This window comes from Urocitellus parryii, chromosome 1, assembly GCF_045843805.1.
Source record: "Urocitellus parryii isolate mUroPar1 chromosome 1, mUroPar1.hap1, whole genome shotgun sequence".
Classification (NCBI taxonomy): Eukaryota; Metazoa; Chordata; class Mammalia; order Rodentia; family Sciuridae; genus Urocitellus; species Urocitellus parryii.
The window spans coordinates 122,006,869-122,034,824 of record NC_135531.1 but is presented as its reverse complement, the minus strand read 5'-3'; the positions used below and the strand labels follow the sequence as shown (position 1 = coordinate 122,034,824).

The 27,956-nt window shown below is 34.7% G+C and overlaps 1 protein-coding gene across 1 annotated transcript; it reads right to left on the bottom strand.

The window, feature by feature from the left end:
- Positions 1-15: 15 nt before the first annotated feature.
- Ccdc112 (coiled-coil domain containing 112) lies at positions 16-26,603 on the bottom strand. The gene is made up of 10 exons (XM_026382291.2): positions 26,434-26,603; positions 15,954-16,075; positions 11,786-11,907; positions 8,509-8,598; positions 6,763-6,838; positions 6,009-6,399; positions 3,544-3,960; positions 2,039-2,134; positions 715-833; positions 16-509 (listed from the first exon to the last, which is right to left on the bottom strand). Exons 1-10 carry the CDS (start codon positions 26,548-26,550, stop codon positions 479-481), a joined length of 1,581 nt encoding a protein of 526 aa, XP_026238076.2. The 5' UTR covers positions 26,551-26,603; the 3' UTR covers positions 16-478.
- Between the last annotated feature and the right edge of the window lie 1,353 nt (positions 26,604-27,956).

Genomic DNA, 27,956 nt, shown 5'->3' with positions numbered 1-27,956 from the left:
TACCAATCTGTTAAACTTAGAAAAAAATACTAAGTTATTTCATAACTCTTTAAAAAAAGACACTTTATATTTTTGTTACTTAAGCTAACTTACTTCAAAGTTAAAAAATTACAAAATTTTGGTTTAAAAAATGTCTATGATTACCCCCAATTTATTTTACTACACATGACAAAAAACAAAATATCTTTGAAATGTTTTGAGTATTTAAATGGAATAAAGATTGAACATAAACTTATTTAAATAACTTTTACATCAATAATAGGCCAACATACACCTTAAATGTCCTCTTAGTAGAAGCAGGAAATACTAATGACAATGCTGCATGAAACTTAAAAATATCTCTCAATTCAAGTACAGCACAATAATCAATCTGGTTAAGCTAGTAATATTTAAAGAATATGGTTAGTTATTCTCTTAGTATAACTGAATATGCTAATATCCTCAAAACATAAATAGCAATTCAGTTATCTCACATTTTCTATATTCCTTGTCTCCAGGTTGGAATAGCCCTATGAAGAAAAAGAGAAAAGCAATTACAAATACAAGAAAAAAATTTAAAGACTAAACACATCTAATTATATGTTAACTGCTAAAAATGTGTATAGATTTACTTTATCAACCTCATAACTAAATATAATATAGAAATTGTATAAAATATAAACATGCTGCTATGAAATTTCTCTAAAGTGACCATCCCTTCTAAACCCTTTTTACCTATGTGGGATATGTAGAAGTGGCCCAGAGCCTGTTGGTCCTATCTTTTTGGTTCGCTCTTTCCAACCTTTGGTAGGTTTGTAAAGCCTAGAGGGATCTCTACTAACATTATTTTCAACCTGTAATCAAAAGCAAAATAATGCCAGTTAACTTATGTGAACTAAGTTTGTATTTCAATGAGTAAGATCCTTAGTAACATAACATAAAGCAGTTTTAAAAAACATACTTGATATCAGCTAAATGGTAATAAAACTGTTAACCTGTTCAGTAAACTTCTAATTTAAACTTCTAAAATAAAATTTGGACTACAGCAATTTACTAATAAAACATTAGTCTATTTTTTTAGTTCTATTATTTTGTTCTTTTTCTATTTTTTCTCTTTCTACTATGAGAAAAAAATATAACTTTTTATATAGCTAAGTTTAATATTGATATAGCCAGACAATAAATTTATGATAAAGTGAATCCTCTGCTTAATCCTTAGGGGTCATCAATGTCTTTAGTTCTGAGTATTACCATTGAGATTCAAAATGCTCACAGCTGCCACAAGTATAAAAAACAGGTTCATATAGAAAGGATTAAAAGAACAGCAAGTAGGAAGAGAGAGATTTCAGGGTGAAAGAAAAGGTTACTTAGAATGATAGAGGGCTGGGGTTGTGGCTCAAGTAGTAGAGTGCTCGCCTAGCACATGTGAGGCACTGGGTTCGATCCTCAGTTTTAGGTGGATACAATAAAAATATTGTATCCACCTAAACTATAAAACAATAAAAATATTGTATCCACCTAAAACTAAAATAAATAAATATTTTTTTAAAAAGAATGTAAAATGTTAGAATTCAAATGATAGTTTTAAAATCATATGCCTATGTTTTCTAATATATAAACAGGAAATTTAAAGTACTTAAGTATAAAAACCATAAGAAGAAAATACATATGATGTCAGTATGCTTATAAACCAAGGAATTAAGATAGGAGTGGGAGGGGAAAGGTTGATCAATGAATACCAAGTAATAGTTAGGAGCAAGCTCTGGTGCATAATAGGGTAACTGTCAATAACTGTACATTTCAAAAAGTTAAAAGAAAGGATTTTCAGGCTGGGGTTGTTGTTCAGTGACACAGCACTTGCCTAACATGTGTGAGGCACTGTTTTCGAATTTTTCAGTAGTTTTGTCATAAAGAAATGAAAATGCTCGAGATCGCTGTTTAACCTTATTTAACTTTACAGAATGTATATATGTACTGAAATAGCATGTGGCACCCCATTAATAATTTTTACATTTTCATGTAGTTTCTTTAAAAATAAATTAACCTCAGTACAGAGTACCTTTTCTTTTAATTTTGCCATTCTTCTTTGTTTTTCTGCCTTTTCATCTTCCTTTGCCTGTCTGTCTAGAATTTTCAATTCTAGTTTATGTAAATCCTAAAAAAAAAAAGAAAAAGATTATATTAAGAAAATGAAATTAACCTGAATTTGTTTACAATTTAGTTGTTGGAAAATAAAATAAATTACCTTAACTATCAATACTCTTTCAATATTAACCTTTTCCAACAAAGGCTAAAAACTTTATTTGTTCTAAACATAACTATAATATGTTCATCCTTTATGTATATTTTTAGGTGTCACTTTAACTTGTTTCACTTTAAGGTTCAACCTAAAATTCCTTCTCTCTCTCTCTATACACACACACACACACACACACACACACACTACACACACACACACACACACACACATATTTAGTTGGAGACAAACACAATACCTTTATTTTATTTGTTTTTATGTGGTGCTGAGGATGGAACCCAGTGCCTCACACACACATGCAAGGCAAAATGCTCTACCAACTGAGCTACAACCCCAGCTCAAATTCCTTTTCTTATAATACATAAGTTAAGCCCATTTTCATTTATCAATACAGATATGTCTAGTTTTAGATTATTAGTTTTCTTTTTTCTAAGTCTTTCATTATGTGCCCTACTTAACTTTTTGGGGAGTGAGAAGGCATGAAATCTTTTATTATTCAGAAAGAATTTTATAGGTAGACTAAAAAAATGAACTAAGATTTCTAATATGAATGTATTTGTCTATTATTTATCTTTATACTTCCATTATTTTTTGCTTTATTAATGTTGCTGCTATATATTTTGATGCACATAATAATGCATAAGTTACATGCATAAGTTGTATCTTACTTGCACCCTTTTGCATTTTAAAAACCCTGCTTTGTCTTCATACTTTTTGGACTGAATTCCACTTTGTCTTTACTAACATTTTTTCTGGTATATATTTGTTGAAAATTACCTACAGTCCTATTAACTAGCAATAACCTAAGAGTTTTTTAACCCATTAAGTCCCAAAGTTTCAATTCTGCAAATATAATTTCAAAGTTACCATAAGTGGTATATTTGCTGCTTAATTTAAGTTTTATAGGCGTTTCACATCTGGGATGATGAGACAAAATAGAATAAGTATATATCAAGTATCTATAGTACACCATGCTGTTACACTCTTCCAAAATGCTATTCATGGTATTCCCTCGACTAGGAAAGATTTCTCCCTCTAGAATCAACCCAAGCATCAACTTCTTTCTAACTCTCATAGCTGTGGGAAACATCCCTGTATCCACCTCCTAAAGTTCTCTGTCCATCACTGCACTATTTACCACTTGACAGTGGAATCTCCTAACCCACTAGATGTTAGATAGCATGGCTTACTTATTTTAGTATGGTAATGTGAAACACAGGTTTGATATATAAGACTTTCTCAACTTTTGCTTAATTGAATCTTGAAATAATACTTCCATGTATTATTTAGGAAATATATTTACTCACTCTTTCTTGAAACCTGGAAATTTCATCAGCAGCAGTTTTCCTTTTTTCTGCCTTTTCTGCCTTTTCTCTTAACTCCCTTTCAAGCTTCAAAACTTCTTCCTGTTCTTTCTTCTGCTGGGTATAACTTTCTAGTAGTAATTTTAGTTTAAACTGGCGTTGGCGTTCTTTCAGCTGCTTTTTCTCTTTCTCTTCCTCTTCTTTTAATTGGGAAGAAGCACATTTCATTGACATTTCTATACTTTTCTGTTTTTTCCAAGCTTCAACTGCCAATTTCTGTTTCTTTCTTTGTTCTTCTTTTTGCTTTTGATTATCGTCTGGTTTATTATGAAAGGGCACAGGTATGTTGTCTACCTTTTCTTTTAACTTGAAAATTTCCTCCTTTTTTTGCTGCTTTTTACTTTTCCAATTCTGAATAGACTAGATAGTTAAAAAAAGACAGCAAAAGAAAAATGTTTACTCTAAAGTAATTTAAAATACAACTACAATTCCATCTTTCTAGAAAGAATAACAATTATAGGATGCTGAGTGCTTAGGGTTTTAAGTTCTGTTTTATTTGAACCAATAAATTTTTTTTCTACTTCCATTTAAAAATATTACCATTTTAAAACTCTGACTAGTAGGTCATTCTTTTGGCCTTCCTTTTCCTGTCTATATCCTTAGGTTCACAAGGACTGTACTTATTCTCCTCTTTACCTGCTCTGTTTTCATGGGCAACATCCCTTTCCTCTAATCATTTCACTTCTGCTTACAAATTCTTTTTCTAGAATTAGCCTACATTCTCAGTGATTTTTTTCCCCTGGTCAAATATCAGAAGAGGAATAAAAATGAGGTAGTTTAAGAGTAAAGAGCCCTGAAGTCAGACTACCTGGAATCAAATCTTGTCTTTGCCATTTACTAGATGTGACCTTGGATAAATCACTAAACTACTCTGTTTTCATTTTGCTCATCAGTGAAGTAGCAGATGGTACTTATTATGCATGGCTATTGTGAAGACTAAATAAGGCAGTATCTGGAACCACAGTGCTTCATAAGTGTAAAAAAACAAATAATAAAATAGTTCAATATCTGTACATATTGGTTATGGAAAGATTATTTAAAATTCTAATGGCCTTCTCAATGCCACATAGGATATAACTGCTGCATTACCTTCCCCCCAAGTCAGGAAACCATTGTCATCTCATCATGTACCATTCATTCATTAAATCCATATGGAATGTATATTATATACAAGGCAATGGGACAGTATCCATAGATGATTAGACAATACCAAATACCATTTAGTATAATGCACTCAAAGTGACAATCCAAAAAAATATCTGAGATTCATGACAATGTAAATCAATTCACTTCTGCCTTCAATGAGCAAATTTTTTTATGGAAAAAAATCAACTAAATTAAATAATGTGCTTACTGGGTAACTGATTTTCATGCAATCACCTTATCTCATTGTAAACTAGTAAGTTTACAAACTAATATCCAGTTCATGGACCAAGTTTGAGCAGCATTATTCTTGGGGAGATACAACATGAGCATGCCATAGCACATCATTTAAAAAAAAAAGTATAAACACCGTGTTAGTGAAAGTGTGAGGAGGACGACTATGTTTGGGTGGACAAGGAGAAGGCAGCATCTGCTCTGCACAGATTTTGATAAGCTAAGCATTGAGGACAAAAGAATAGAGGCACATAAAGTAAGAACAAGATACTGGAGGGCACTGAAAAAGTTCAGAGTATGTCTGAAAATGGTAAGTTATCTTCATTCACACAAAACACAATCTATACTAAAGGAAGTGGAAGATAGAAGTGTTAATCTTCTCTTGAGTCTCTAAAAATGACTTACAATTCAAAAATATTTCTTAAACTCCCTGAATCAATCTCCCTACATGCATTTAATTTAAAGGGTGGGGGGACAATGACAACAACAATGAAAAATGTAGCTATATGAATCAATATTTCCTTGCTGCTCCTTAGGTGTGTCATCTGTTGAACAGACATGCATTTTTTTAATTAAACAAAGCAAGTTAATGTTCATCAGAGCTGATGGCTGCAAAAACAAACAAAAAACTTCAAAGAAACTTTTAATACTTAAAAGTACTTTCCCCTCTGCTTCTTGATTTTCTATCCAAGATAATGTGGCCTTTGCTGGTAAGATGATTTTCAAGTCTGGGTAGATCTGAATTATACAGTTCTAGGAAATGGACACAAAGTGTTTTGCCTAGAGTTATTAGTTTTAATGCCCCTTGTGTAGTTTCTTAGGGGTAGAAATGTTTGGCCTTGAGGAAGCCCAACGTAGTTCCATTACTTAGGTAAAATTATTTCTTATTGGCTCAGTTTCAGATAGGGTAAAAACAACTACAAACATACTGAACAGGGTTGCTACAAAGTTAATAATAGTTAATGACAGTTAAGTTTAGAACAGTGCCTAGAACAGAGAAACATACAATGAATAACAGCTATTATTATTACCTCTTTTTTTCTTTCCTCTAAAGCCAGAAATTTTTGATACCAATTCTCATGCTGCTGAACTTCGTCCTGTGTTCTTCCTGGAAGGTATTCAAGAACCTCTTCCACAAATGCTGGCTTCCCTTTATGTTTGTTTCTCACCTTTACAAAGTTCTGGTGATCATAGTCATCCCAACCCCCTTGTCGCCCTCCTGTTTGCTGAAGGAATTTTTCAAAATCTACCACTTCTTCTGGAAGAGTACTTGGTATCACTTTGTCTACAGGAACTTTGCTTGAGATTGCTCTGAAAGCTTTCTCTGTTTCTGAATTACCCAAAGCCCATAAGTCAATTTTTCTTGATATGGCATTCAACTCATTATTCGTTGTTTTCTCTTCTTTAATAAGCTCTTCATATCTAAAATTTTAAAAAGTTTGAAGATAAAAATCAAACCATTTTAATATTCCAATTTCCCTCAAATTCAATTATTCCTGATTCTTCATATCGTCTTCCCTAATTGACATTATAAACATTTATAAATCTAAGCCTTAAGTTTCCTCAAAGATAAAAACAATCTTTCGAGTCTTATTTGACATTTTATAGTGTCTAAATATGAATGAAAATTTCCTAAATAAACCCTAAGACAAAAGGAGAGGTGTTATATTGCTTTTGTGTAAGATTCAAATACAAACAATAATAGGGTTGTATACAACAAACTAGTGGTGAGTTACTGAAAATTAAAGGTCTGTGATTTTATATTAAAATGAGCTTAAAACATACATAAGTCTCTGTTCTTCTTTAAAAGTATTAATTGCATTTTCAATTTCTTCCATCATTTCTCTGAGCTTTTCAACAACTGTGAAAAGAAAAAAAAAAAAACAAAGCCATGAACAAATTATTTTGTTATATTTCAGTGTAGCTGAAAATTAAGAATTTTGTCTTAAAAATTAAGACAAAAAAGTAGAGTGTTTCCCTAATTTAAAGATACTTCTTGGCCTAAGGAATTAATAAACCTTTGCTCAAAAGTAAACTTTTATGATTGCAATTTTTTTATTACAAATAATTTTCCTATGCATCCCTAGCATTAAATGTTATAATTAATATTAGTTTTTACAAAAAAATTTCAAAACATACTGTTGTTTGACTTGCAGTTTTCATTTAATAAAATTTTGCAGTTAACAAAATATTGTGATTAACTTTTCACACACATTACTATCTCATTTTTTCTGTCTATATATGGCTACATCTATTGTAACTCATTTAATCCACTCTCCAATTGATATTCTTTTAAATATATACAATACCATAGTAAAAATCCTTGCATATATATTTTAGCATGCTCAAATAAGTGCTCTTAGAGAATAACTGATAAAACTTGAAATGCTAAACAGAAAAGTTTACAATATGCTAGATACTGTCATCTTGTTCTTCAAAGATGCTATACCAATTCATTGTTTCTGAGAGAGCCCCTTCCTATATACTTTTAACCATTTCCAAAATGAAGCAAAAATTTATCATCACTGATTTAGCTGACATTTTTGTGATCATTAATAAGCCTGAGCATTTTTATATGTATTTTGAATTCCTGTATACCTTATAATCTTATGCTAATTTTTCTATTAGGTTGTTTATCCTGGTTGCTCTAACTCTGGCATTCTACATATATTATGGATGTTGGCTTTTTAAATTATATATTGTTAATACTTTTCTAATTTGTTTATCACATTTGCTTATAGGTTTAAGTTTTTTTTAAGTACTTTTTTCTTTATATTCTGTTCTTATCCTTCTAAACATAATATGATTATAAATATGTTAAACCATGTTCTATTCTAATATTTTTGATTTTATTAAATTTAATGAGTAATAGCTATACTCTTCAAAACATCATGAGAACTGAAAAAAATGAAAGTTTAAGTAATTTTCCTAAAATTTAAAATTACATAACAGATGACAGATCAAGGGTTTGATCAACATCTGTCTTAGTCCATAATCTTGAGCACTTTCCTTTATTGCTTTGAACCTTTGGAAATCAATGTTGATATAAACAAGGAGACAAGGATACAACTTTTTCCCCTAAAACTAGCATTTGCCCCAATACAATTGAACCTTTTCTTACATATTTGAAATGCCTCTGAAAGGTAATTATTTCAAAAAGCAAATGACAGAAAAAGCACTAAACCAGAAATCAGAAGTCAGCCTTATTTTGCCCCCTTAATTAACTCAATCTAAAGTACCTGTACCATAAGTTCTCTACCTTACAAATGACAATAATATAAGGTATTTTACCTTATAATTTTTAAGGATTTGATAGCACTCTAAGGATTAAAAAAATAAAAAGCCTATATAAATGCCAGATACTACAGTTCTCCAAAATGACTTTATCAATTCCCAACCAATAAAGTAGGTATAGCCTCATTAATGCCAAGTAGGAAAATAGACATTTCATATTAGAAAAGTATAAATTTTTCTAATGAGCAAGAAGAAAATATTAATATATAAAAAACTCTAACATTTGAATTTACTTACAATCAGGTGTAGGCTTCACATCTTTTAACTGATACTGAAGTTTCTTCACATTGTTATGTATTTTGGCCAATTGTTGCTGGATTTTTGCTCCTGTAAGGAAGAAATACATATTGTAAAATTACTTTGTGACAAATGTAGTTGCATTAGGATTCTACACATAAGACTGATCACAATCATTTAGCAAAAGATAGTGAAGAACAATTAAAGAATAAAAGATGTTTATATCAAAGTCATCTGAATACTTTAGGTACCTTTTCTCTAAATAAAGCATCTCTTAATTTTCTCCAATATTTAAAAGCATAGTGTGTTACATTTTATTATACACGTGTGCCAAGGAAATGTCTTTTTTTCCCTTCTGTGGAGACAGAGTTATTGCACATTGTTTTAAATGCAAGATTAGAAGCTTAAGCTTAGCATGTTTTGTTCTTTAAAATAATTTTTCTTTCTTTCTTTTTTTTGGTAGTGGTGATTGAACCTAGGGGCACTTTACCACTGAGCTATATGTCTAGTCCTTTCTATTTTTTATTTTGAGATAGTGTCTTGCTCAGTTGCTGAGGCTGGCCTCAAACTTGCAATACTCTTGCCTCAGTCTCCCAAGTTGCTGGGATTACAGACAACACCAATGGGCCTGGCTAAAAGCATTTTTTAACTTATTGTAATTTATGGAAATAGAATTTGCTCTTAATTATATTGTGGGAATACTAAAACTGTCTAGCCAGTACTAATTCTATGGATACTGACAAACTCCCCATTGAGGTTTAAATTCATCTAAATGCATTTTCTAAGACAAAGGTGAGTGATACTTAGTAGTGTCACTGTCATGCCCCTGAAGAGGTCCCTCAGGTGCCATTAAGTGGTATCTATGATTCAGGTGCCAAGCTCAACCAAAGGAATATCCTGAAGTAAAATGTTAGGCCCAGAATAAAAGTCTGGAAAACAGGTTAAGACCACTTTCAAATGGTCTTGATCAGTAGTAGAAAGACTAGATTCTTCTTTCATATTCTTTTCTGAAGTAGCAATTTTCTTTAATATTTATTTTTTAGTAGGCTTATGTTGTAAATATTCATATTCATGGATACATATTCATATAACAGTAATATTATTATTTTATCAGCATTGGGTACTTTATGCACCCTCCTCTTTTTGTTTTTACAACTTTGTTGGGGGGGGGGTACCAGGGATTAAACTCAGGGGCACTCAACCAGTGAGCAACATCCCCAGCCCTATTTTGTATTTTATTTAGAGAAAGGGTCTCACTGAATTGCTCCGAGTCTCACTTTTGCTGAGACTGGTTTTGAACTCGTGATCCTCCTGCCTCAGCCTCCATGGCCACTGGGATTATAGGTGTGCACCATCGTGCTCAGCTGTTTTTGCAACTTTTGATAAATGAGCATGAAATATCAAAAGGCTCTGTCCTTAAAGGCACTCTATTTTATTTATTTGCAATGTTGGGATGGAACTCAGGACTTATATATGCAAGGCAAGCACACTATAATTGAGCTATGCCCCCAGCCCTGGCAATTACTATTATTACTATTATTATTAATATTATTAATTTTTAAGTTTATCTACAGTCTTAGAGCCAGGACTAATATCCAGAACAAGGCTCCGAATATTTATATGGCTTTGTTCTATTTTTTAATTAACATTTGAGTGTTCCATAAAAGACATTTTATTTTATATAGTCTTGATCACTATTGAAACTTTAAGTCAAGAAACTTCTCTAGTAAGTTTAAATAATTAGGAAAGAATTTTTTGTTGTTTTATTAGCTTGATCAACTATAGCAAAAATCATTACAGGGCAAACAACCTTATTTTATTTATCCATTTGGAACTGATACTCTGCATAGCCAAAGAACAACAAAATATAAATTCAGGCTAAAACTGAGGCATGGATATTTGTAATAAGGAATAGGTGTTTCTGAGCTATGATCTATAAAGTGGAAGTTTCTAAATCTTTATACTAAAACAACTCATTCCTTCCTCTCTTAGGTATGTATAAAGTCTTAATAACAAAAGGCAAAACTATAGAAAAAGGGAAAATAAAAAGATAAAAACAAAGTTGTCTTTAAAAAGAGAAAACCAAGCGGCCTTTTAAAATGCACAAATTGAGATACTCTACTTAAGAACATAATCAAGGGGTTGGGGTTGTGGCTCAGCAGTAGAGTGCTTGCCTCGAATGTGTGAGGCACTGGGTTCAATTCTCAGCACCACATATAAATAAAAAATAAAGGTCCATCAATAACTAAAATGAATAAAATAAATAAAATTTTTTAAAAAGAATATAACCAAGACATGAAAGATTAGCTTCCCACTTGCTTGCAAAAAAAAAAAAACCTAAGAAATATTAATGAATATTAAATCAGCAAAGTCTAAATTTCTGTATGACTCAAAGAAAAGAGAACTGGAAAAGTGCTCTCAATATTAGATCCTGTTGTCATTCCAAAAGAAGAAAGGGAATGATTTGTCACTACCTGACAAAAGATGACTTCTAAAAATAGTATAATTTTGTATTGTGGAAGAGAAAAGTTAGTTATTAGGAATTTATTTTAATTGGTGATAAGAGAGTACCATGAATAATCTAATCTCTACATAGTAAGTCAACATGTTATAAATCTTAGCTAATTGATTGATAACCATTATTTGTCCTATAAGCAATGCTAAATAGCTTTTCTATTAAATAGATTTCTCAACATAAAAATTTAACTTTACAGGGTATTCTCACAGAATTCTTTAAGCCTAGCATTTACTATACAGTTGAAATGATTAATTTTCATAACCAACAATAGAACATATTCACCATAATCTATAAGGCACTTTCTTACATATTATCTCTATCAAGGTAGAAATGGTAGGTTTCAAAGTGCAGATGAGGAAACTCAGGTTTAAATAACTATGTGACATGCTCTCCTCATAAAGTACAGATTGTAAATTTGCTAATACTTACTGAGTCCAGAGGTCAGTTTATAATGCCAGGGTGATGAGCTAAGATCAGATAGCTCAGGAACCAATTTTTTTTTTCTTTTCAGGAAATTTTAATAGCATTTACTAATTTGTCAACCAAAACACCAAAACCCTCTCTTTCCTATCAAATTGAAGAAATATGCTTAGAAAACAATCCAGTTAGAATGACTAAACAGTGACCTCAGAGAATAAACACATGTCCCTAAAAAGACAAACTTACTACCAATACAGTCAATGCACAAAGACAAAGACAGGGAAAAACTATAACTTTATTTCACTCAACAGTCTTTAGTTTATCATGAACTCAACTTACTTTCTGTTTTCCTGCTGTTAATCAATTTATTTTCCAATTCTTCCAGCATACTATGCTCAATTCTGAAGTCACTTCTCTGGTTGTAGAAATGACTGTGTTTATCTTTTTCTATGATAATAACTCTTTAGAAAAAGAAACAAATGGTATAAATATGATTTAAATATATTTTAACTGTTTAAAATATGAAGACACTCAAAATAGATTAATTCATTTAAAAAGAATGTAATTACTTAGACTAATGAGATTAAGGAGTCAAAAGAGTAGATAGGAATAAGTTCAACCAAAATCAACTGTATTAAATTGTTACTTAAATTATAAAAATGATAATTTAAGAAAATGTGGATATATGAATTTCCTTTGAAAATACACAGGACTTTGGCTATGGATTCCATTTCAATCTTGCTGGGGTCTGAAAAGGGCTGTCACTGCTTTTAGTAGTAGATACTGTTAACTCTGTAACCTTAGCCAAGTCATTAACCTCATTTGATGTGACTCATCTCATGGCTAACAGGATTAATAACAGCTCTTTACTACCTAACAGGGCTATAATTAACATCAAATGAGATAAAGTATGTGAGGGATTTTTGTACAATATATAAATATGTACTATGGAAATTCAAGTTACTGATATTAATACTAAACTTCAAGAGGTAAACAATCTACAAAGACAGGAAATTTAGTATATTTCAAGGATATTGTCTTCATTCATTACAAAGCTTCTTTCATCTTATTATTGCTCTTTGGACTTAGTCCATCTATCAGTAAGGAGTTCTAATTGCTAATTTGAGCCCTTGGATAAAACAAAACAAAAGATATACTGTTAAGAAATTTTTTTTTGATTGGGCAAAAAAATGAATTTTGTTAATGTTAGTTTTCTTTCTCTTACAAAGTGGAATATGAATATCTCTTCCTTAATCCTGGATTTAATGAATGTTGGGGTATCTCTGGCCATTGACTAATTTCATATAACTTGAGGGGCAACTATCAGTCTTTTCCACCTTGCTACACAGAGAAAAATTTACTATTTATGAGGCACAACAGAAGACTGCCCCAGGCCCTAAAGGCAGAGGGGATTATATCTCAGCATGTGTGTTTAAGAAGCTTGTGCTGTTTGTGAGAGGAGGCAAGAGGTGGAACAGAGAAGTTGAACAGACTCATTCCACATGGCATTTCTAACAGATTGAGGGTCACTACTGAAGTCCTGTGTGTTAAGAACTGGAAATCCCATGAAAGCTCTGGATGGGGAGCAGGGATAATATTATGATCAAACAGAAACGTCTGCCAAGGACATAGGATACAATATGATAGTGAATTACATGTTGCTATTGCTAGAAATACTACTGTGTAAAGACATTCAAAATGTACTAATGGCGACAGATTGCTAAACATATGAAAAGATGTTTAAACTCAAATTAGGAGAAATGCAATTAAAAACTGTATCATAAGAACACTGCATATCTATCAGATTGGCCAAAAAATCACAAGTTTAAATAATATATTCATTAAAACTGTGGGGAGACAGATCTTCTCATACATTGTAAATTGCCTATGGATGGCAATGCAACAATATTTACCACATTCATGAATTCATATACCTTTGACCCAGCATTTTCTCCTAGGAATTTATCCTGAAGATATACTCACACATGTGCAAAATAACGTGGACCTATGAGGATGCTGCAATTAATTGCAGCATTGTTTGTTACAATACAACTTACACATCCAAAAATTTAGGACAGGCTAAATAAGTCATGTTACACTCAAATACCAGTATATAATGCTGCAGATGTCCCATGTACAGAATAGGAAACCTCTCCAAGAAGACACTCTTTATAACAATGTTTTTATATAAAAATGTCAAACATGCCCACAAGTAAAGAGTAAATTGACCCCTCATTTACACTCATGATGTGCCCCTCATAGCACTCTGACTCAGTAATTTTACCTCTCCTTTCATCTATTCTTTCTTTCCTTTGCTCAAGTATTTTGAAGTAAATCCTCTATGCAGTTTTTCTCCAACATACTACCATGTGCACCTCTGTAAATTAAGGATATTTGATATATAACTACCATGCCATTATAGAACCTGACAAAATCAACACTCCTTTTTGTCTAAGATATACTCTGAAGTTAAAAAAACTAAGATGCAAATCAGTATGTAGAGTATGCTACCATTTACATAAAAAGGGACAAATGTGAATATATATTCCCATTTCCTAATAAACACATAAAATCTGTGGAAGAATAAACAAAAAAACTAGTACTACTGGTTGTCTGAGGGGAGAGGAACTAGGGGTGAAACTGAGACTTTCTATTGAGTACCCTTTGATATTGTTTAGAGTTCTGAGACATGTGAATTTATTTCTTACTCTAAAAATAACAGAATGATGAAACAAATTGTTTTTTCCTCAGTATTCAAGAAGAATTGAATAGAAATACATTGAGTTGCTGTATTATAGACCTTAACCTTTTAGTGGACATTATGCCATCTAGAGATAAATACAAACCAGAAACCCTAACTAGAGTCCAATTCTACCTAGAGTAATGCATTTTAGAAAAAAATATATAAATAAATTGTATTTTCTTGAATTCTTGGTATTACAGAGATGGTATTTACATTTTTCAAATATATTTTATTTTATAGTATAATAATAAATTATATTATCATTAACCAATGTGAACATGCTATATATTAGGTTTTCAGAACATATCCATCTGACACACATAGTGTTTGAACAACATTTTCCCATTATCTTTACCCCTACCCTTCACGCCCACCTCTGTTATCTACCCCTCTGGTCTGTTTTTATAAGTTCAACTCTTTTAGATTCCACACATAAACGAGATCATGCCATGTACATCTTTCAGAATTTGACTTGTTTCAATTAGTATAATATGCTGAAAGAACAGATCTTACATGTAAGTGCACAGTAACTATGTGAGGTGAGGAATATGTTAATTAGCTTGATGGTGATAATCATTTCACAATGTATACATATATCAAAACATCATGTTGTATACGTTAAACATATACTATTTTTGTCAATTATAAAGCTGGGAGGGAGACAAGTATTATATAAGGGTAGTAAGAATTCAATCTTCCAAAGCTACAGATGGTGTAACTTTTCAAAATTCAAATAGTATATTTTTTTCACTGGTAGAATTTCTGAAGAGAACTGTCACTAATTCTGTTCCAGAGTCTATTCCTTACAATAGTTTCCTTTTATTGAGTTCTTTGGTAAATGGATAGTGTCTAAATTCAAAGCAGTATGTTTATAAAAAACTATAGAGTAGAATGGGGCACTCTGAGTTCTAATTATCACCATTCTTCATAGTTACATCATGATGCTGCAGACAACAATGAATATTCAATGAATATCACTGCTTCTTCAAGGAATAAATACATATAGTATATACTAACATTTAAACAGAAACATAAACAGAAACTTCTCAATTTCATCATAATGTACAGAATAGATCTGAGAAGAACAGAGACCACAAGTTATTTTTTTAAAAAAAGTTAACTCAAGAGTATAGATTTTTCATGAAAACTAGCCACTGCTTTCCTCAATGAGATATACTGACAACTCAAACAGGCTTTCCTGAAGAACAGCACTGGTAATTAAAAAGAACAGTGGCTTTCAGAGTGACTGAAGCCACCCATAAGAGTCACTAAATCAAACATTTACCAACTAGATAACCTATGGGAAGATATTTACTCTCTATAATCACCCTTGTTTGCAAAATAGGAAAAATAGCAATTTAAATACATGATGTTTATTTATAAAGCACTTTCATACATATATTTTTTAAACTCCCTCAAATTATTCACTTATTCAAAAATGTTTACTGAATGTTTACCTGCAGTTGTAAATTGAAAAGGTACTCAATCTGCTTATTTAATATACAAAATTTAAAGAAGCAGCTGTTTTGTTTTCCTTAAAATAAAAATTGAAAGTGGTAAAAAAAGATAAAACAATTCCACTTATAATTTTTATATTAAATATTGCATGACCATCTGTCCATTCATACCTGCTACTTTCTTTGTTCTATTTAACTGGTGACTAAAATTTTCTAATAATATGGGATTTAGCAGGTGAAATTGAATTAATTTTATATTGTTCATAATAAATTGACTAGTACTGTTATTTGGACAAAACATACTTACTGATTTTTAAATTTTTCTGCTGTGCGTATGAATTCTGCTTTCTTAGTCCAACTAACTTTCTGCTTCCAATTTTGAAGCTGAAAAGGACGAATTCCACCTGAAGTACTAAAACAGCCATCATTCTGTATAAAAAATAACAAGAAGTTATCATCCATAATGAAAGTAGTAAGAAATAACGTGAAATTATTTTTCGACACTAAAACATCAAATACTGGAGTTTATTGAGTTCGTTTTAAGGCTAATCTAATTTTTTTAAAAATACATTTTGTGGAAGAAGGAATTTTTATCTTAAAATGATAAATTAATAATAATAATAATAATCCAGAGATTTTTTACAAAAAAGATCTAATTCATTTACCAGTCATTTGTCACCTATAGACTGAACACTATGTATGCTATGACAGGGGCAGCATTAGACACTAGGGAAACAATAATGATCCATCCTAATATGGCCCCTCCTTAAAGTCTATTGAAGGGAAACAGATTTATAGAGAAAATATGAAACAAGCAATAAAAACAAATAAAAATGCACCAACTGTGATAAGTGCTATTAAGGAACTAGTGTTAACATGGAAAATATTAACCTAGGCTTGCTTTTCAGTTAGAATAGTTGCAGGGGTTCTATTTGAGGGGGTGACATTTAAGAAAGAATGGAATCAGCCATGCCAGAAGCAGCATGGAATGGTGTGCCAGGTCTACAGATCAGCTGTACAAATTTGCAAGAGCAGGAAAGATGTTGGCCAGTTCAAGCACAGAAAAGGCAATATGACATGAGATTAGTAAAGGTAGGGGGCTTGATGGGAGATGAAAGTCAACAGGGAGGTGGTACACGCCAAACACACAGATGGGTTAGGTCACTGAGTGGATTTTACTGCAGGGTTTTGAACAGAGAAATGCATGGTAAATTTAATTCTTTAAGAAAAAAATTCTGGCCGTTTGGGGGGAATAAATCGGTGGGAAGTGTGAGGATGGGTGAGGCACGAATGGAAGCAAGATCAGTGGAGTAGCTGATGAAGCAACACAGGCTTGGAATGAGTGTCCAGGACTACCCAGGTGACAGAAATTAAAAGAAGTTAAGAACCTTAGATTTATTTTGAAGGTATAACCAAAAGGGATTGTTGAACAATGGGATGTGAGAGATGAAGAAAAAGGGAAATATAGGTTCTATATTTCTAAAAGCAAGAACAAAGTAAAGAATTTAGGAAATTGCCGGGTTTCTGTTCTCGAGACTGAAAGGCTCAGGGGTCACTCTAGTTAAACTGGGCTAACTGGGCTGCACGAAATAACCACACAAGAGACACCAATACCTTTTTCTTTGGGGTTGCTGTGACGACTCCTCTGACCTTAAAGGTCCACAGAAAGAGAGAGAGTGAGAGCACACGCAGACCCCTTTTATTGAGGAGAAGCTATTCAAATGAGGCAAGGGATCAGGTTTCAGGGGGCTGAGTCTATCTTCATGATGTCCACTGTCAGCAGGCTGACTGACACCTGGGTAGGCCACACCCAAGGGCACAGTAAGAGGAGGGGACACACACAAGGCACTTTCATGGAAGATTCTATCCTAAACAGGGCAAGGGGTTATATTACAAAGGAACAGGTGAGCATAGCTTCACCCATGGGGCTGTAGCAAGACACACCTATTTCTGTGCCTCAGCACCCAGCTGGGGAGTGTAACTCAGTCACCTGAAAGGTTGGCCTCCCACAGGAAATATTTAAAAAGTTGAGATATAATTCACATACCATAAATATCCATTTAAGACATACAATTCGGTGGTTTTTAGTATATTCACAAAGTTGTGCAACCATCATCACTATGTGGTTCTGAGATATTTTCATCATGCCAAAATGAAGTATTATACCCATTAACAGTCACTCCCCATCTCCCTTCTCCCAGCTCCAGGCAAGCATTAACTTATTTTCTAACTATGAATTTACCTATTCTGGCTAAATGGACTCATACAACATGTAGCCTTTTCTGTCTGGCTTCTTTCGCTTAGCACATTGTTTTCAAGATTCATCCATGTGGTACCATGAATCTGTGCTCCATTCCTTTTTGTGGCTGAAATGTGATGCTTTATACAGATCCACCACATTTTGTTTACCAACTCATTGGACATCAGCTGATGGACAATTGGTTTCTTTCTACTATTTGGCCAATACAAATAATGGTACCATCACCATCTGTATGTGAATTTAACTTGCCTATTTTTGTAGTACCGGGGATTAATCTCAGGGCCTCAAACACACTAGGTAAGCACTCTATCACTGAGCCTCACAACCAACCCTTTCAATTCTCTTGGGTAAATAGCAGGATTTCTGGCTCATAAGGTAGCTCTATTTTTTAATTTCCCATTTAAAAATCTGGGTTGAGGGATGGGGATATAGCTCAGTTGGCAGAGTGCTTGCCTTGCACACACAAGGCCCTGGGTTCAATCCCCAGCACCACAAAAAGACAACAACAACGACAACAAACAGGTTGCCCTTTTATTGTTGAGTTGGAAGCATTCTTTTTATTTCTGAATGTAAATATCTTACTATATATGTAATTGGCAGATATTTTTCTCTGAGTTATCCATTCATGTCTTTAGTAATGCCTCTGATGCACAAGGTTTTAGTTTTCTGAAAAACTGCCAAACTGTTTTCCACAATGGCTGTATCTTTTACATTCCCACTAACACGGCATAAGGGTTCCAATTTCTTTGTACCCTCACCAACTCTTGCTATTATCTGTCTATTTTATTTTAGCCATTTTAATGCCTGTGAAATAGCATTTCACAGTGGTTAATCTTTGATTAGTTCCTAATGACTAATGATGTTTCACATCTTTTTCATATGCTTATGGGTCACTGCTCTTGAGGTATATCTATCTACTTAAATCTTTTCTCATTGTTTTAGAAGAAAATAACTTTAACTAACTCATAAACAATAATATCATGATTGGTTTGTGGCCACACAAACATTTGCCCAGTCCCCAATTTTATACCATCTCAATGAACTCTATACATTTGGAACATCCTCTTCCATTGCCATTCTGAAAACTTCATATTTTCACTACCAGTTACATTTTTATGCTGAAGTAATTTGGTCATCAGTGCTGATTTTCTATCTCTTCAATTTGGATTTCTTGATTAGATTAGTCTATTGCAAGTCTGCACTGCCTCAATACCTCACTGAAATCATTACAATGGCTTAACATTACCTTGGTTCTAGGAATAATTCCCAAACTATTTTATCTCATAAAAGCAAATGCCACCAAATTGCTGCTGTTGTGCTTGCTCAGTTCCCTGGACTCCTGGTAAATAAGGTCACACTCTGAGGGCCCAGCATTATTTCTTCCACTATAGTCCTTAATGATGGTTGGCCCTATGTGTGCTGGACAGCAGTGTACATGGCCTCACCAAGCTGCAGTTACCAGATGGCATCAGACTTTGCCGGGAGGTGCAGCAGCGGGGAAGTCAATGTTGCTGGTAGCAAAGCTGCTGGTACCACCCAGGGAGCAGCTCTCTTCTGAAGGGTTCCCTGGCTGAAGGGCCAAGTGACTTTGGCTTTCCTGCAGTATTACATATGCAAAGTGGCGGGGTGGGGGTGGGGGGGAGCCTGGGGTTGTGGCTCAGAGATAGAGCACTCACCTAGCACATGCAAGGCCCTAGTTCGATCCTCAGCACCACATAAAAATAAATAAATTAAATAAAGGTATTGTGCCCAACTACAACTTAAATAAATAAATAAATAATGGCATAAAGCCAAAAAATAAAACAAAGAATCTAGTGGCTTCTGCCTTTTCTCGTTTAAAAAAAAAATAGGCTACATGTCATTTTATTGTTGAACTGTTAGAGCTGCTTATGTATGTTCATTTTTATGGGAGGGCACTATTTTAGATGGAGCTCCTACACTAAGTCCCCAAAGACCAGACCAAACCAAAATGGAGTCATTTATGCTAAGTGCTGCATAATCAACTGAAACTCTAAGGAAGGCAGTAGATCCTCAAACAGACTACTTTTTCCTAACATTCACAGCAGTCAATCAGAAAGGCTTTACCAGTCTTCAGGGAGTCAAATAAGTGAGTCCTCTTTAACTCTCACAAGAAAAGTAAACTGAAGCAACCTGATGTTAACTAATATGCTTTTTTTCTCTTGTTTTCTAGTTCCCACCTTAAAAGAAAAACAATAACAACAACAATGGAACACTGTTCTGTGAAGCCCTGTGAGAGTTCTTATTTTGTTTTATAGAACAAGATACTGCTCCAATTCATGAATTGCAAATAAGTCAATATGATCTTTAAACTAGTTGTGCAATTTTGTTTTTAAACCTATATTGTAGACATAAAACTTTTACAAATTTGCGAGTATTTTCTCACATTCTCTGATTTGTCTTTTCTTTTTTGGTACTAGGAACTAAACTAAGGACCATGTGCATGCTGAGCACATGCTCTATCATTGAGCTGCACCCCCATGCCTCTTCACTTTCCTGATAATGTCCTTTAAGGCACCAATTTTTAAATTTTAATGGAGTACAATTTATCTTACTTAAGTTTGGTTTGTGCTTCAGATTTCTATAGAAGAAACCACTGCCTATTCAAAGGTCATGAAGATTCATGCCTATGTTTTCTCCTAAGAGTTATATATCACATGTTGGTCTCTATTTGGGGTTATTTTTCATATATGGTGTGAGGTAGGAGCTCAACTTATGTATGCAGATATCCAATTGTCCTAGTACCATTTCTTTTCTTACTGAATTGTGTTATTGAAAATCATTTTTCATGCCCACAAATGTAGGTTTATTTCTTGACTCTCACTGATCTTTATGTCTATGCAGTACACATTGGTTACTGTAGCTTTGAAATAAGTTTCAAAACTACAAAATGTGAGCACTCCAACTCTATTCTTTCTTCTAAGCTGTTTTTACTATTTGGTAAATAATATCCTGCATTTTCTGTATGAAATTTAGGATCAGCTTGTAAATTTTTTTTTTTTGCAAAAAAAGGGCAGATGGGTTGGATTCTCTGGAGACTATACCATTCTTAACAGAATAAAGTCTTCAGATTCACAAACATGAAACATCTCTTTATGTAGGTCACCTTTAATTTCTTTCAAAAATGTTTAAAGTTTATACTTCTTTCATTAAATTCATTTCTGTGTATTTTACTCTTTGTGATATTATTGTATTTTCGGTCATTCCCTTACTTCCTGTCTCAATATGTGACTGTTCTCTCCCTCTACACATGCTGTCATGATGCCATCTACCACACTGTGACACAGGCTGGCAGGCCCTTAGGAGAGGCTGGGGATGACTTATCTTGAACTTTCAGCCTCCAAAATAGTGAATTAATTATAAATATTTTATTCAATAAGTACCTAGCCTCAGGCATTTTGTTAATGGCAACAGAAACAGAATAATACGCCCGGGGGTTTTTGATGTGCTAATCTTATTGAGGATCCCTCCTAAGTATTCAATTGCTTCTTGGAGTTTTCAAAATTTTTCTTGTTTATATTTGAAAGTTTTGATGAGCTCCAACAATGTGTTAGTTAATGTTTTTCATCAAATCTGGGAAGTTTTCTGACATCACCCAAATATCCATTTCTTTGTGTATATTTTGCTTCTCTGTTTCCAAAATTCTCATTATTCATATTAGTATGCTTAATGGTATTCCACAGATCTCTGAGTCTTTATTTTTCTTCTTCTTCTTCTATCTATTTATTTTTCCTATTCTTCAGTCTGGATAATCTGAATTGACCTATCTTCAAGTTTGCTGATTCGTTTATTTGCCAAGTAAACCTGGTGTTGAGTTTCTCTAGTCAAGTTTTCATTCAAGTTCTTGTACTTTAACCCCAAGATTTCTATATGATTTTTCTTTGTAATTTTTATCTCTTTATAGGTATTTTCTATTTGGTGACATATTATTCTCATATTTTCTTTTAGTTTCCTTTAGTTCTGTGAATAAATTTAAAATAAATTATTTGAGTCAGGTGCATTGGCAAACCACCTGAAGTCCCAGCTACTTGGGATGCTAAGGTGAAGAATCATTGGAGCCATAGTTTGAGATGAGCCTAGGCAACACTGAACACTGAAATGCTATCTAAATAAATAAACAAATTAATAAAAGATAAAATAACTAAATATGGAAAAATAATAAAGTAACTGATATGAAGTCTTTATCTAGTATATCCAGTATTTAGTCCTCCACTTTTCTGCTTTATTCCCCTGTGTGAACTATACTTCCTTATTTCTTTGCATGTTTCATATTTTTGTTGTTGTTAAAAATTGGACATTTAGAATAATTAAATGTGGCAACTCTTAAAACAAGATTCCTAGGATTTGTTTTGTTTCTGTTTGTTTACTCACTATTCTGAATTACATATTCTTTGTTGGGTATAGCACTTAAATTTGTTTGGCTAGCGAGTTGTCAGTAATAAGTGGTCATAAATTTCCTGAAATGCTTTTAAACAATAAGTCCTAGTCTTTGCTATCTTTGGGTGAGGGGGTCTGTTTGCATTCTGGGGCACACCTTCAATACTCAGGCAGGAAGTTTACAACTTTACCTCAGCCTTTACTTTCTTTCTACATAGAACTTCAAGGTCAGTCAAAGATGAGAACTCAGGACTTTCTCAGGTCTATCCTTCCCAGTGTGATGGTGCAGGCCTATAATCCCAGTGGCTCAGGAGGCACAGGCAGGAGGATCATGAGTTCAAAGTCAGCCTCAGCAAAAGTGAGTCACTAAGCAACTCAGTCAGACTCTGTCTTTAAATAAAATACAAAATAGGGCTGAGATGTGGCTCAGTGGTCAAGCGCCCCTGAGTTCAATCCCCGATACCCCCTAAAGAAATAGAGAATCTCAGATCTATCCTTATGCTTCCTTTGCCTCTGTAACAAATTTATCATAGATTCGTCTACCACCAGTTTACTAGTTTAAACACTACAAATTTATTCTCTTTCAATTTCATGATGTGAAACTAGAGGACATTATGCTAAGTGACATAAACCAGACAGAAAGAAAAACACCTCATGATTTTACTCAAATGTATAATCTAAAAAAAAGAGTTGATCTCATGGAAGTAAAGAGCAAAATAATGGTTACCACAGACTGGAAGGAACTGGGGAGAAAGGCATGAGAAGTGGTTGATCAAAAGGTACAAAGTCAGGATGGAAAATGAGAAATAAGTTTTGAGACCTATTACACAGCAAAGTAATTTCAGTCAATAAAAATGTATACTTCAAAATAACTATTAAGAATGCATTTTTCAGGGCTGGGTTGTAGCTCAGTGGTAGACTGCTTGCCTAGCACGTGTGAGACACTGGATTCAATCCTCAGCACCACATAAAAATGAGTAAAATAAAGGTATTGTGCCCATCTACAACTAAAAATAAATACATAATTTTTTTAAAAAAGAATACATTTTCAAATGTATTGCCACAAAAAATGAAGTGAGGTCATATGTAAATGGGCTCAATTTAATCCAGATTTACTTCCAGATTGTATACACATATCAAAACATCACAATGTATACTGTAAGTCTACAACATAATGATTTGTTCATTAAAAATAATCTTAATAAAAGATAAATAAAATCAAGGTATGGGCAAGGCTGCATTTCTTCTGGAGGCTTTAAGGGAGGACCTATTTCCTTACCTTTTTTTTTTTTTTTAAACTTCTTGGGTCTACCTTTACTCCTTGGCTCGTGACCCCTTCCTCAAATCACCCTATCCCCTTGCTTCCATTATCACATCTCCTATTACTGACCGATTCCCCTGCCTCCATCTTAGAAAGACCTATGTGATCGCAATGGGTCCCATCAGAAGGTCCATGAAAATCTCCCTATTTTAAGATATTAATCACATCAGCAAAGACCCTTATGATGTATGCCCTGGGGAAACATTATTCAGCCTACTACACCTGAACATACACATAGCCCAATGCATACGCATGACCTTTTAGAGAAAGTCCATTTTGAATGACCATTTAAAGTTTGAGAAGAAATATAGTTATTATTAAAAGCCTAATCTAGGCAGTCAATGGACTTAAGATTCAGGTCATTAGAGAAAAAAATCACTAGAAATAAAGCAGAAGACACAGTCCTATCTTGGTATAAAACCAGCAACATCGTAGTTAGAGGTACTTCCAAAAAACTCATAATTCAAAACTAAAATGATCAAGTGAACAAGTTCCAGGATAAGAGAAGGTTAAAAGATTTGTGGCCTTCAGTCTTGAAAGGTAGTGGCTGAATCATATACAAGCATCAAAAAGCATAGATGGGGTACCTTATTACTTTTCATAATAGGTGAGAAATTTATGACATTCCACACCCCAAGGAGATTACAAAATACAAGATACAATAGTTCTGAAACTTCAGAGATAATTATTCCAGAATAATTTAAGAGAACTGTGATAGACTGAATTATTTCCTCCCAAAATTTAAATGTTGAACTTCTAGCTCCACAGTGACTATATTTGGAGAGCAACTTTCCAGAGATAATTAGTTAAATGAGGTGATAAAAGAGAACCCTAGTCCAAAAGGACCCATACCCTTTTAAGAGGAAGAGACCTCAGATACATCTCTCTCTCACTCTTTTTCTCTCCCTTCCTCTCTCCCTCTGCAGGCCCACAGAGGAAAGGCCCTGTGAGGACACTGCAGGAAGATAGTTGTCTACAAGTTAGGACAAGATGCCTCACCAGAATTCAATCTTAATACACCTTGTTCTTAGACTTCTAGCCTCTAGAACTGTGAGACAATTAATTTCTGTTGTTTTTGTCACCCAATCTGTGATACTCTGTTATGGAAACCCTAGGTTTCAGATATCTTTTAGATACTTCTAATATCATAGGATTATCAGAAAAAAACATCTCAAGAAACATTAGTTGGTTTCAGTATTAGTGAGTAGGAATATGCATTAATGACAAATATTCAGGTTTGGAATTAGTACAGCAGTGATTCTAATTTTTTTAAGCCAAACACACTTGACGATTTCTACATTCCTGCTATGATTCTCAGTTATGAAACTATGCCTTCCCTAATAAAGTGGTGGAAATGTTTATAAAGCAAGGTTTTTCAACCTCAGTACTACTAACATTTTGAACCAGATAACTGTTGGGGGGAGGATGTCTTCTGGCCTCTACCTATTATATGTTAGCAGCACCTCAAAACTTCTTCCCTTTTGTCACAACTAAGTCTCCAAAAATTGCTAAGTGCTCTCTGAGAACTAATATAATGTTTGTTTAAAATAACTCTATGGGTTATATGATTCTGATGTAGTCCCTGGGGCAAACACCACCTCTGAGAATCACTATAGTAGACTCACGGGCTTTGTCAATAACGATATTAGATAGCTTGTAAAAAATGTAAATCAGGAGGTAAAACAAGCTATGAGAATTTAGAGAACAAATCACATTGAACTGAAAAGTTTTCATGGAGAAAGCCAGCAACATAGACAAACTAACAGGACCATACATGTTTTAGTCCATATTTAAAAACATTTGCTCTATTTTGCATTTTTATATTTTTCCTGATGCACTTGATCCGGAGTTAGAATAGAATCACATAGAACTTGGGAGAAAATTTGCCTGAGGTGGATTTCCTGAATTGCAAAGCTGAAAAGACACCCTGTCCTCAGTTCACAACAGCTTTCCTCCAGGTTTGCACTGATCTACAAATATTTGGGAAGCGCCTACTATGTCCTAGGCACTATAAAGTGAGCACGTTTTAGGTGCTGGGAATATAATAGTGATTTCAAAAATTTCTGCCTTCATGGAGCTTACATTCTCAAGGAGGCTGGGGGGGGTAGAGAATGAAAAAATATATATCATATGGTAATTAGTGCTACGGAGAAAAACATAAAACCGGGAAAGAACGTTGGGTGTAGTGGGTATAAGGGCGATATCTAGTTTAGAGGGATAAGGAACAGTCTCGTTAAGCTGATGGCAATTGAAAGGTACGGTTGTCTTTCGCTGTGGAGAAAATGGTCCTTAAGCCCATTCTAGGAAACACCTCTGCCTCTTATCCTCCCACATTTTATTCCTCTTTTGTGTTCCTGGCACCTGCACAGTAAGAGCTGGCGATGATTACTGGATGCCGAGTCTCCCTCCAACCAAGCTTCATGTCAGGGTCTCCCCAGACAGAATGCCCACAGCTCAGGGAGAAGCGTATTATTTATTAGTACCCATTTTTAGAGAGAAAACTGAGCAGCCCAGACATTTTCCTATCATACAACTAGGAAGCGGCAAAGCCCAGGGCTTCCAACCCGGTGTTCCTCGACTTCAAAACTGCAGGGAGGCGGCTTACAAAGGCTGTTAGACGCCCATAACAACAAAGAGCAACGCCGCCGGGCGTACCAGGCCTCCACCAAGGGACGTGAACACGGCACCTCCCGGGTGGCGCTGCAGAGGACACCTGTTCTGCCGGGGCCAGAGACGTGGTCCGCCCCCGGGGCCTACATCCCCGAGCCCCACGCCCGCCACCAGAGCGGCTTCCAGCCGTCCTCAATTTACCTGTTGCGGCGCGGGCGCCGCTCCCACGCTGGTCCCGGTGGCCGCGCCCGCCCCCGCAACCGCCCCAGCTACCGCGGTGGCCGCCGCAGCCGCCACGACCGTAGTCAGGGCGGCCATGTTTCCTCCCGGAGCTGCTGGGGCCTGGGGGTTCTAGTCTCCGCAGACTTTTCCTAGAGCAGCCACTGGGATGGGCGGAATTCTGTACGGGGCCGAGGCGCTGGGCAGGGCCCGGGGCAGGGTGGAGCGAGATGCGGGGCGGAGCAGCGATGTAGGGCGGGGCCGAGGTGTGGGGCGGGAGTGTGGGCGTGGTTTATGGTAGAAGGGGCGGGGTGAAGGGCGGGGACCGTGGAGAGGTGGGGCCAGAGTGTAGTATACTGTGGGGGCGGGATCGTTCTGCCCTCTTGCGGTTTGTATAACCTTTTCAGATGCTGGTATCTGGCAGTGCCCGTTCAACCCTATACCTGCCAAGAAAGTATATTGTATTGCATTGTATTCCTTGAATTTTATTCATGCCATGCCCAATATATATTTTTTTCACAAGGCAAAGCTGCTTTTTAGTTTTCTACTACAATAAATGCTGATGAAAATGAATGCAAATGAAAAAACACTGCAGATGGGTTCTAGCAATATATTTTACATTTTCTAAGAAAAAAATCTCAGAGAAGATATCAGAGGCAGAAATGCTATAGTTGCATTTCTCGGAGTTGGTCAATGAAAAGAGATTCCAAAGACACTGTACTGAAAAAAAAAAAGTCCTGAATGACTCCTTCAATTAAGGCAACCTGTGGCAGTGCATCTAGTTTCTATAGGTTCTACCTTTTCCTGGTTTAAATGAATCCATTGATAAATCGTTCCAGGCCTTGGGAATTCATCCCTCAATGACACATACAAGATTTCTTCTGTCATGACTTCTAGGAAAAAATTTAAACAAGTAAACAAATTGGGTCTTTGCTAAGCAATTATTTTGGGCCAACCTATTATAAATGCTTCAAGTGCTTTCCCATTTAATCCTCACAAATAACCTAGTTATGTAATGTTGATATCTTTTTCACAAATAAGTGAATAATCAAGACCACACAGGAGGAAGTTAGCCTGACTCCAGAGAACCCTTGTATAAACATTATAGTGCAGTTATATAGATACTTCTGGATCCCAGGAGAGAGACTAAAGCCAGATATGAATTTGGCCTTCATCTTCATATAGGAGATACTTAAAATAAGATAGAGAGTACTCCAAGGTGTATATAAACTAAAATCTGATAACGGAATCTAGGGCCATCTAGTGTAGATGTTGACAGGCTGGAGGAGAAGACCTAGAAGAAGCCTGTGAGGAGGAAGGAAACCAGTCTCTGGAAGAAAGTGTTTCAAGGAGAGAAGGGTCAACTGTGTGGTCTCCTATCGGGAGACTGAATGAGAAGAGAACAGAGAAATGAGAGATGGGGTTGGCAATAAAGAGGCCATTGTTCTGCGTGCCAAGAGCAGGGCCCACTGGGTGATGAGGACCAAGGCCTGGCTGAGTGGGTT

Bases quoted from the DNA above. Each gene is read 5' to 3' on its own strand.
- Ccdc112 (XM_026382291.2), bottom strand. From the start codon at position 26,550: ATGGCCGCCCTGACTACGGTCGTGGCGGCTGCGGCGGCCACCGCGGTA. The intron at 11,908-15,953 runs GTAAGTATGTTT...CTTTTTCTAAAG, and splicing joins GCAGAAAAATTTAAAAATCA to AGTTATTATCATAGAAAAAG. The intron at 6,400-6,762 runs GTATGTTTTAAG...TTAAAATTTTAG, and splicing joins AAAGAAGAACAGAGACTTAT to ATATGAAGAGCTTATTAAAG.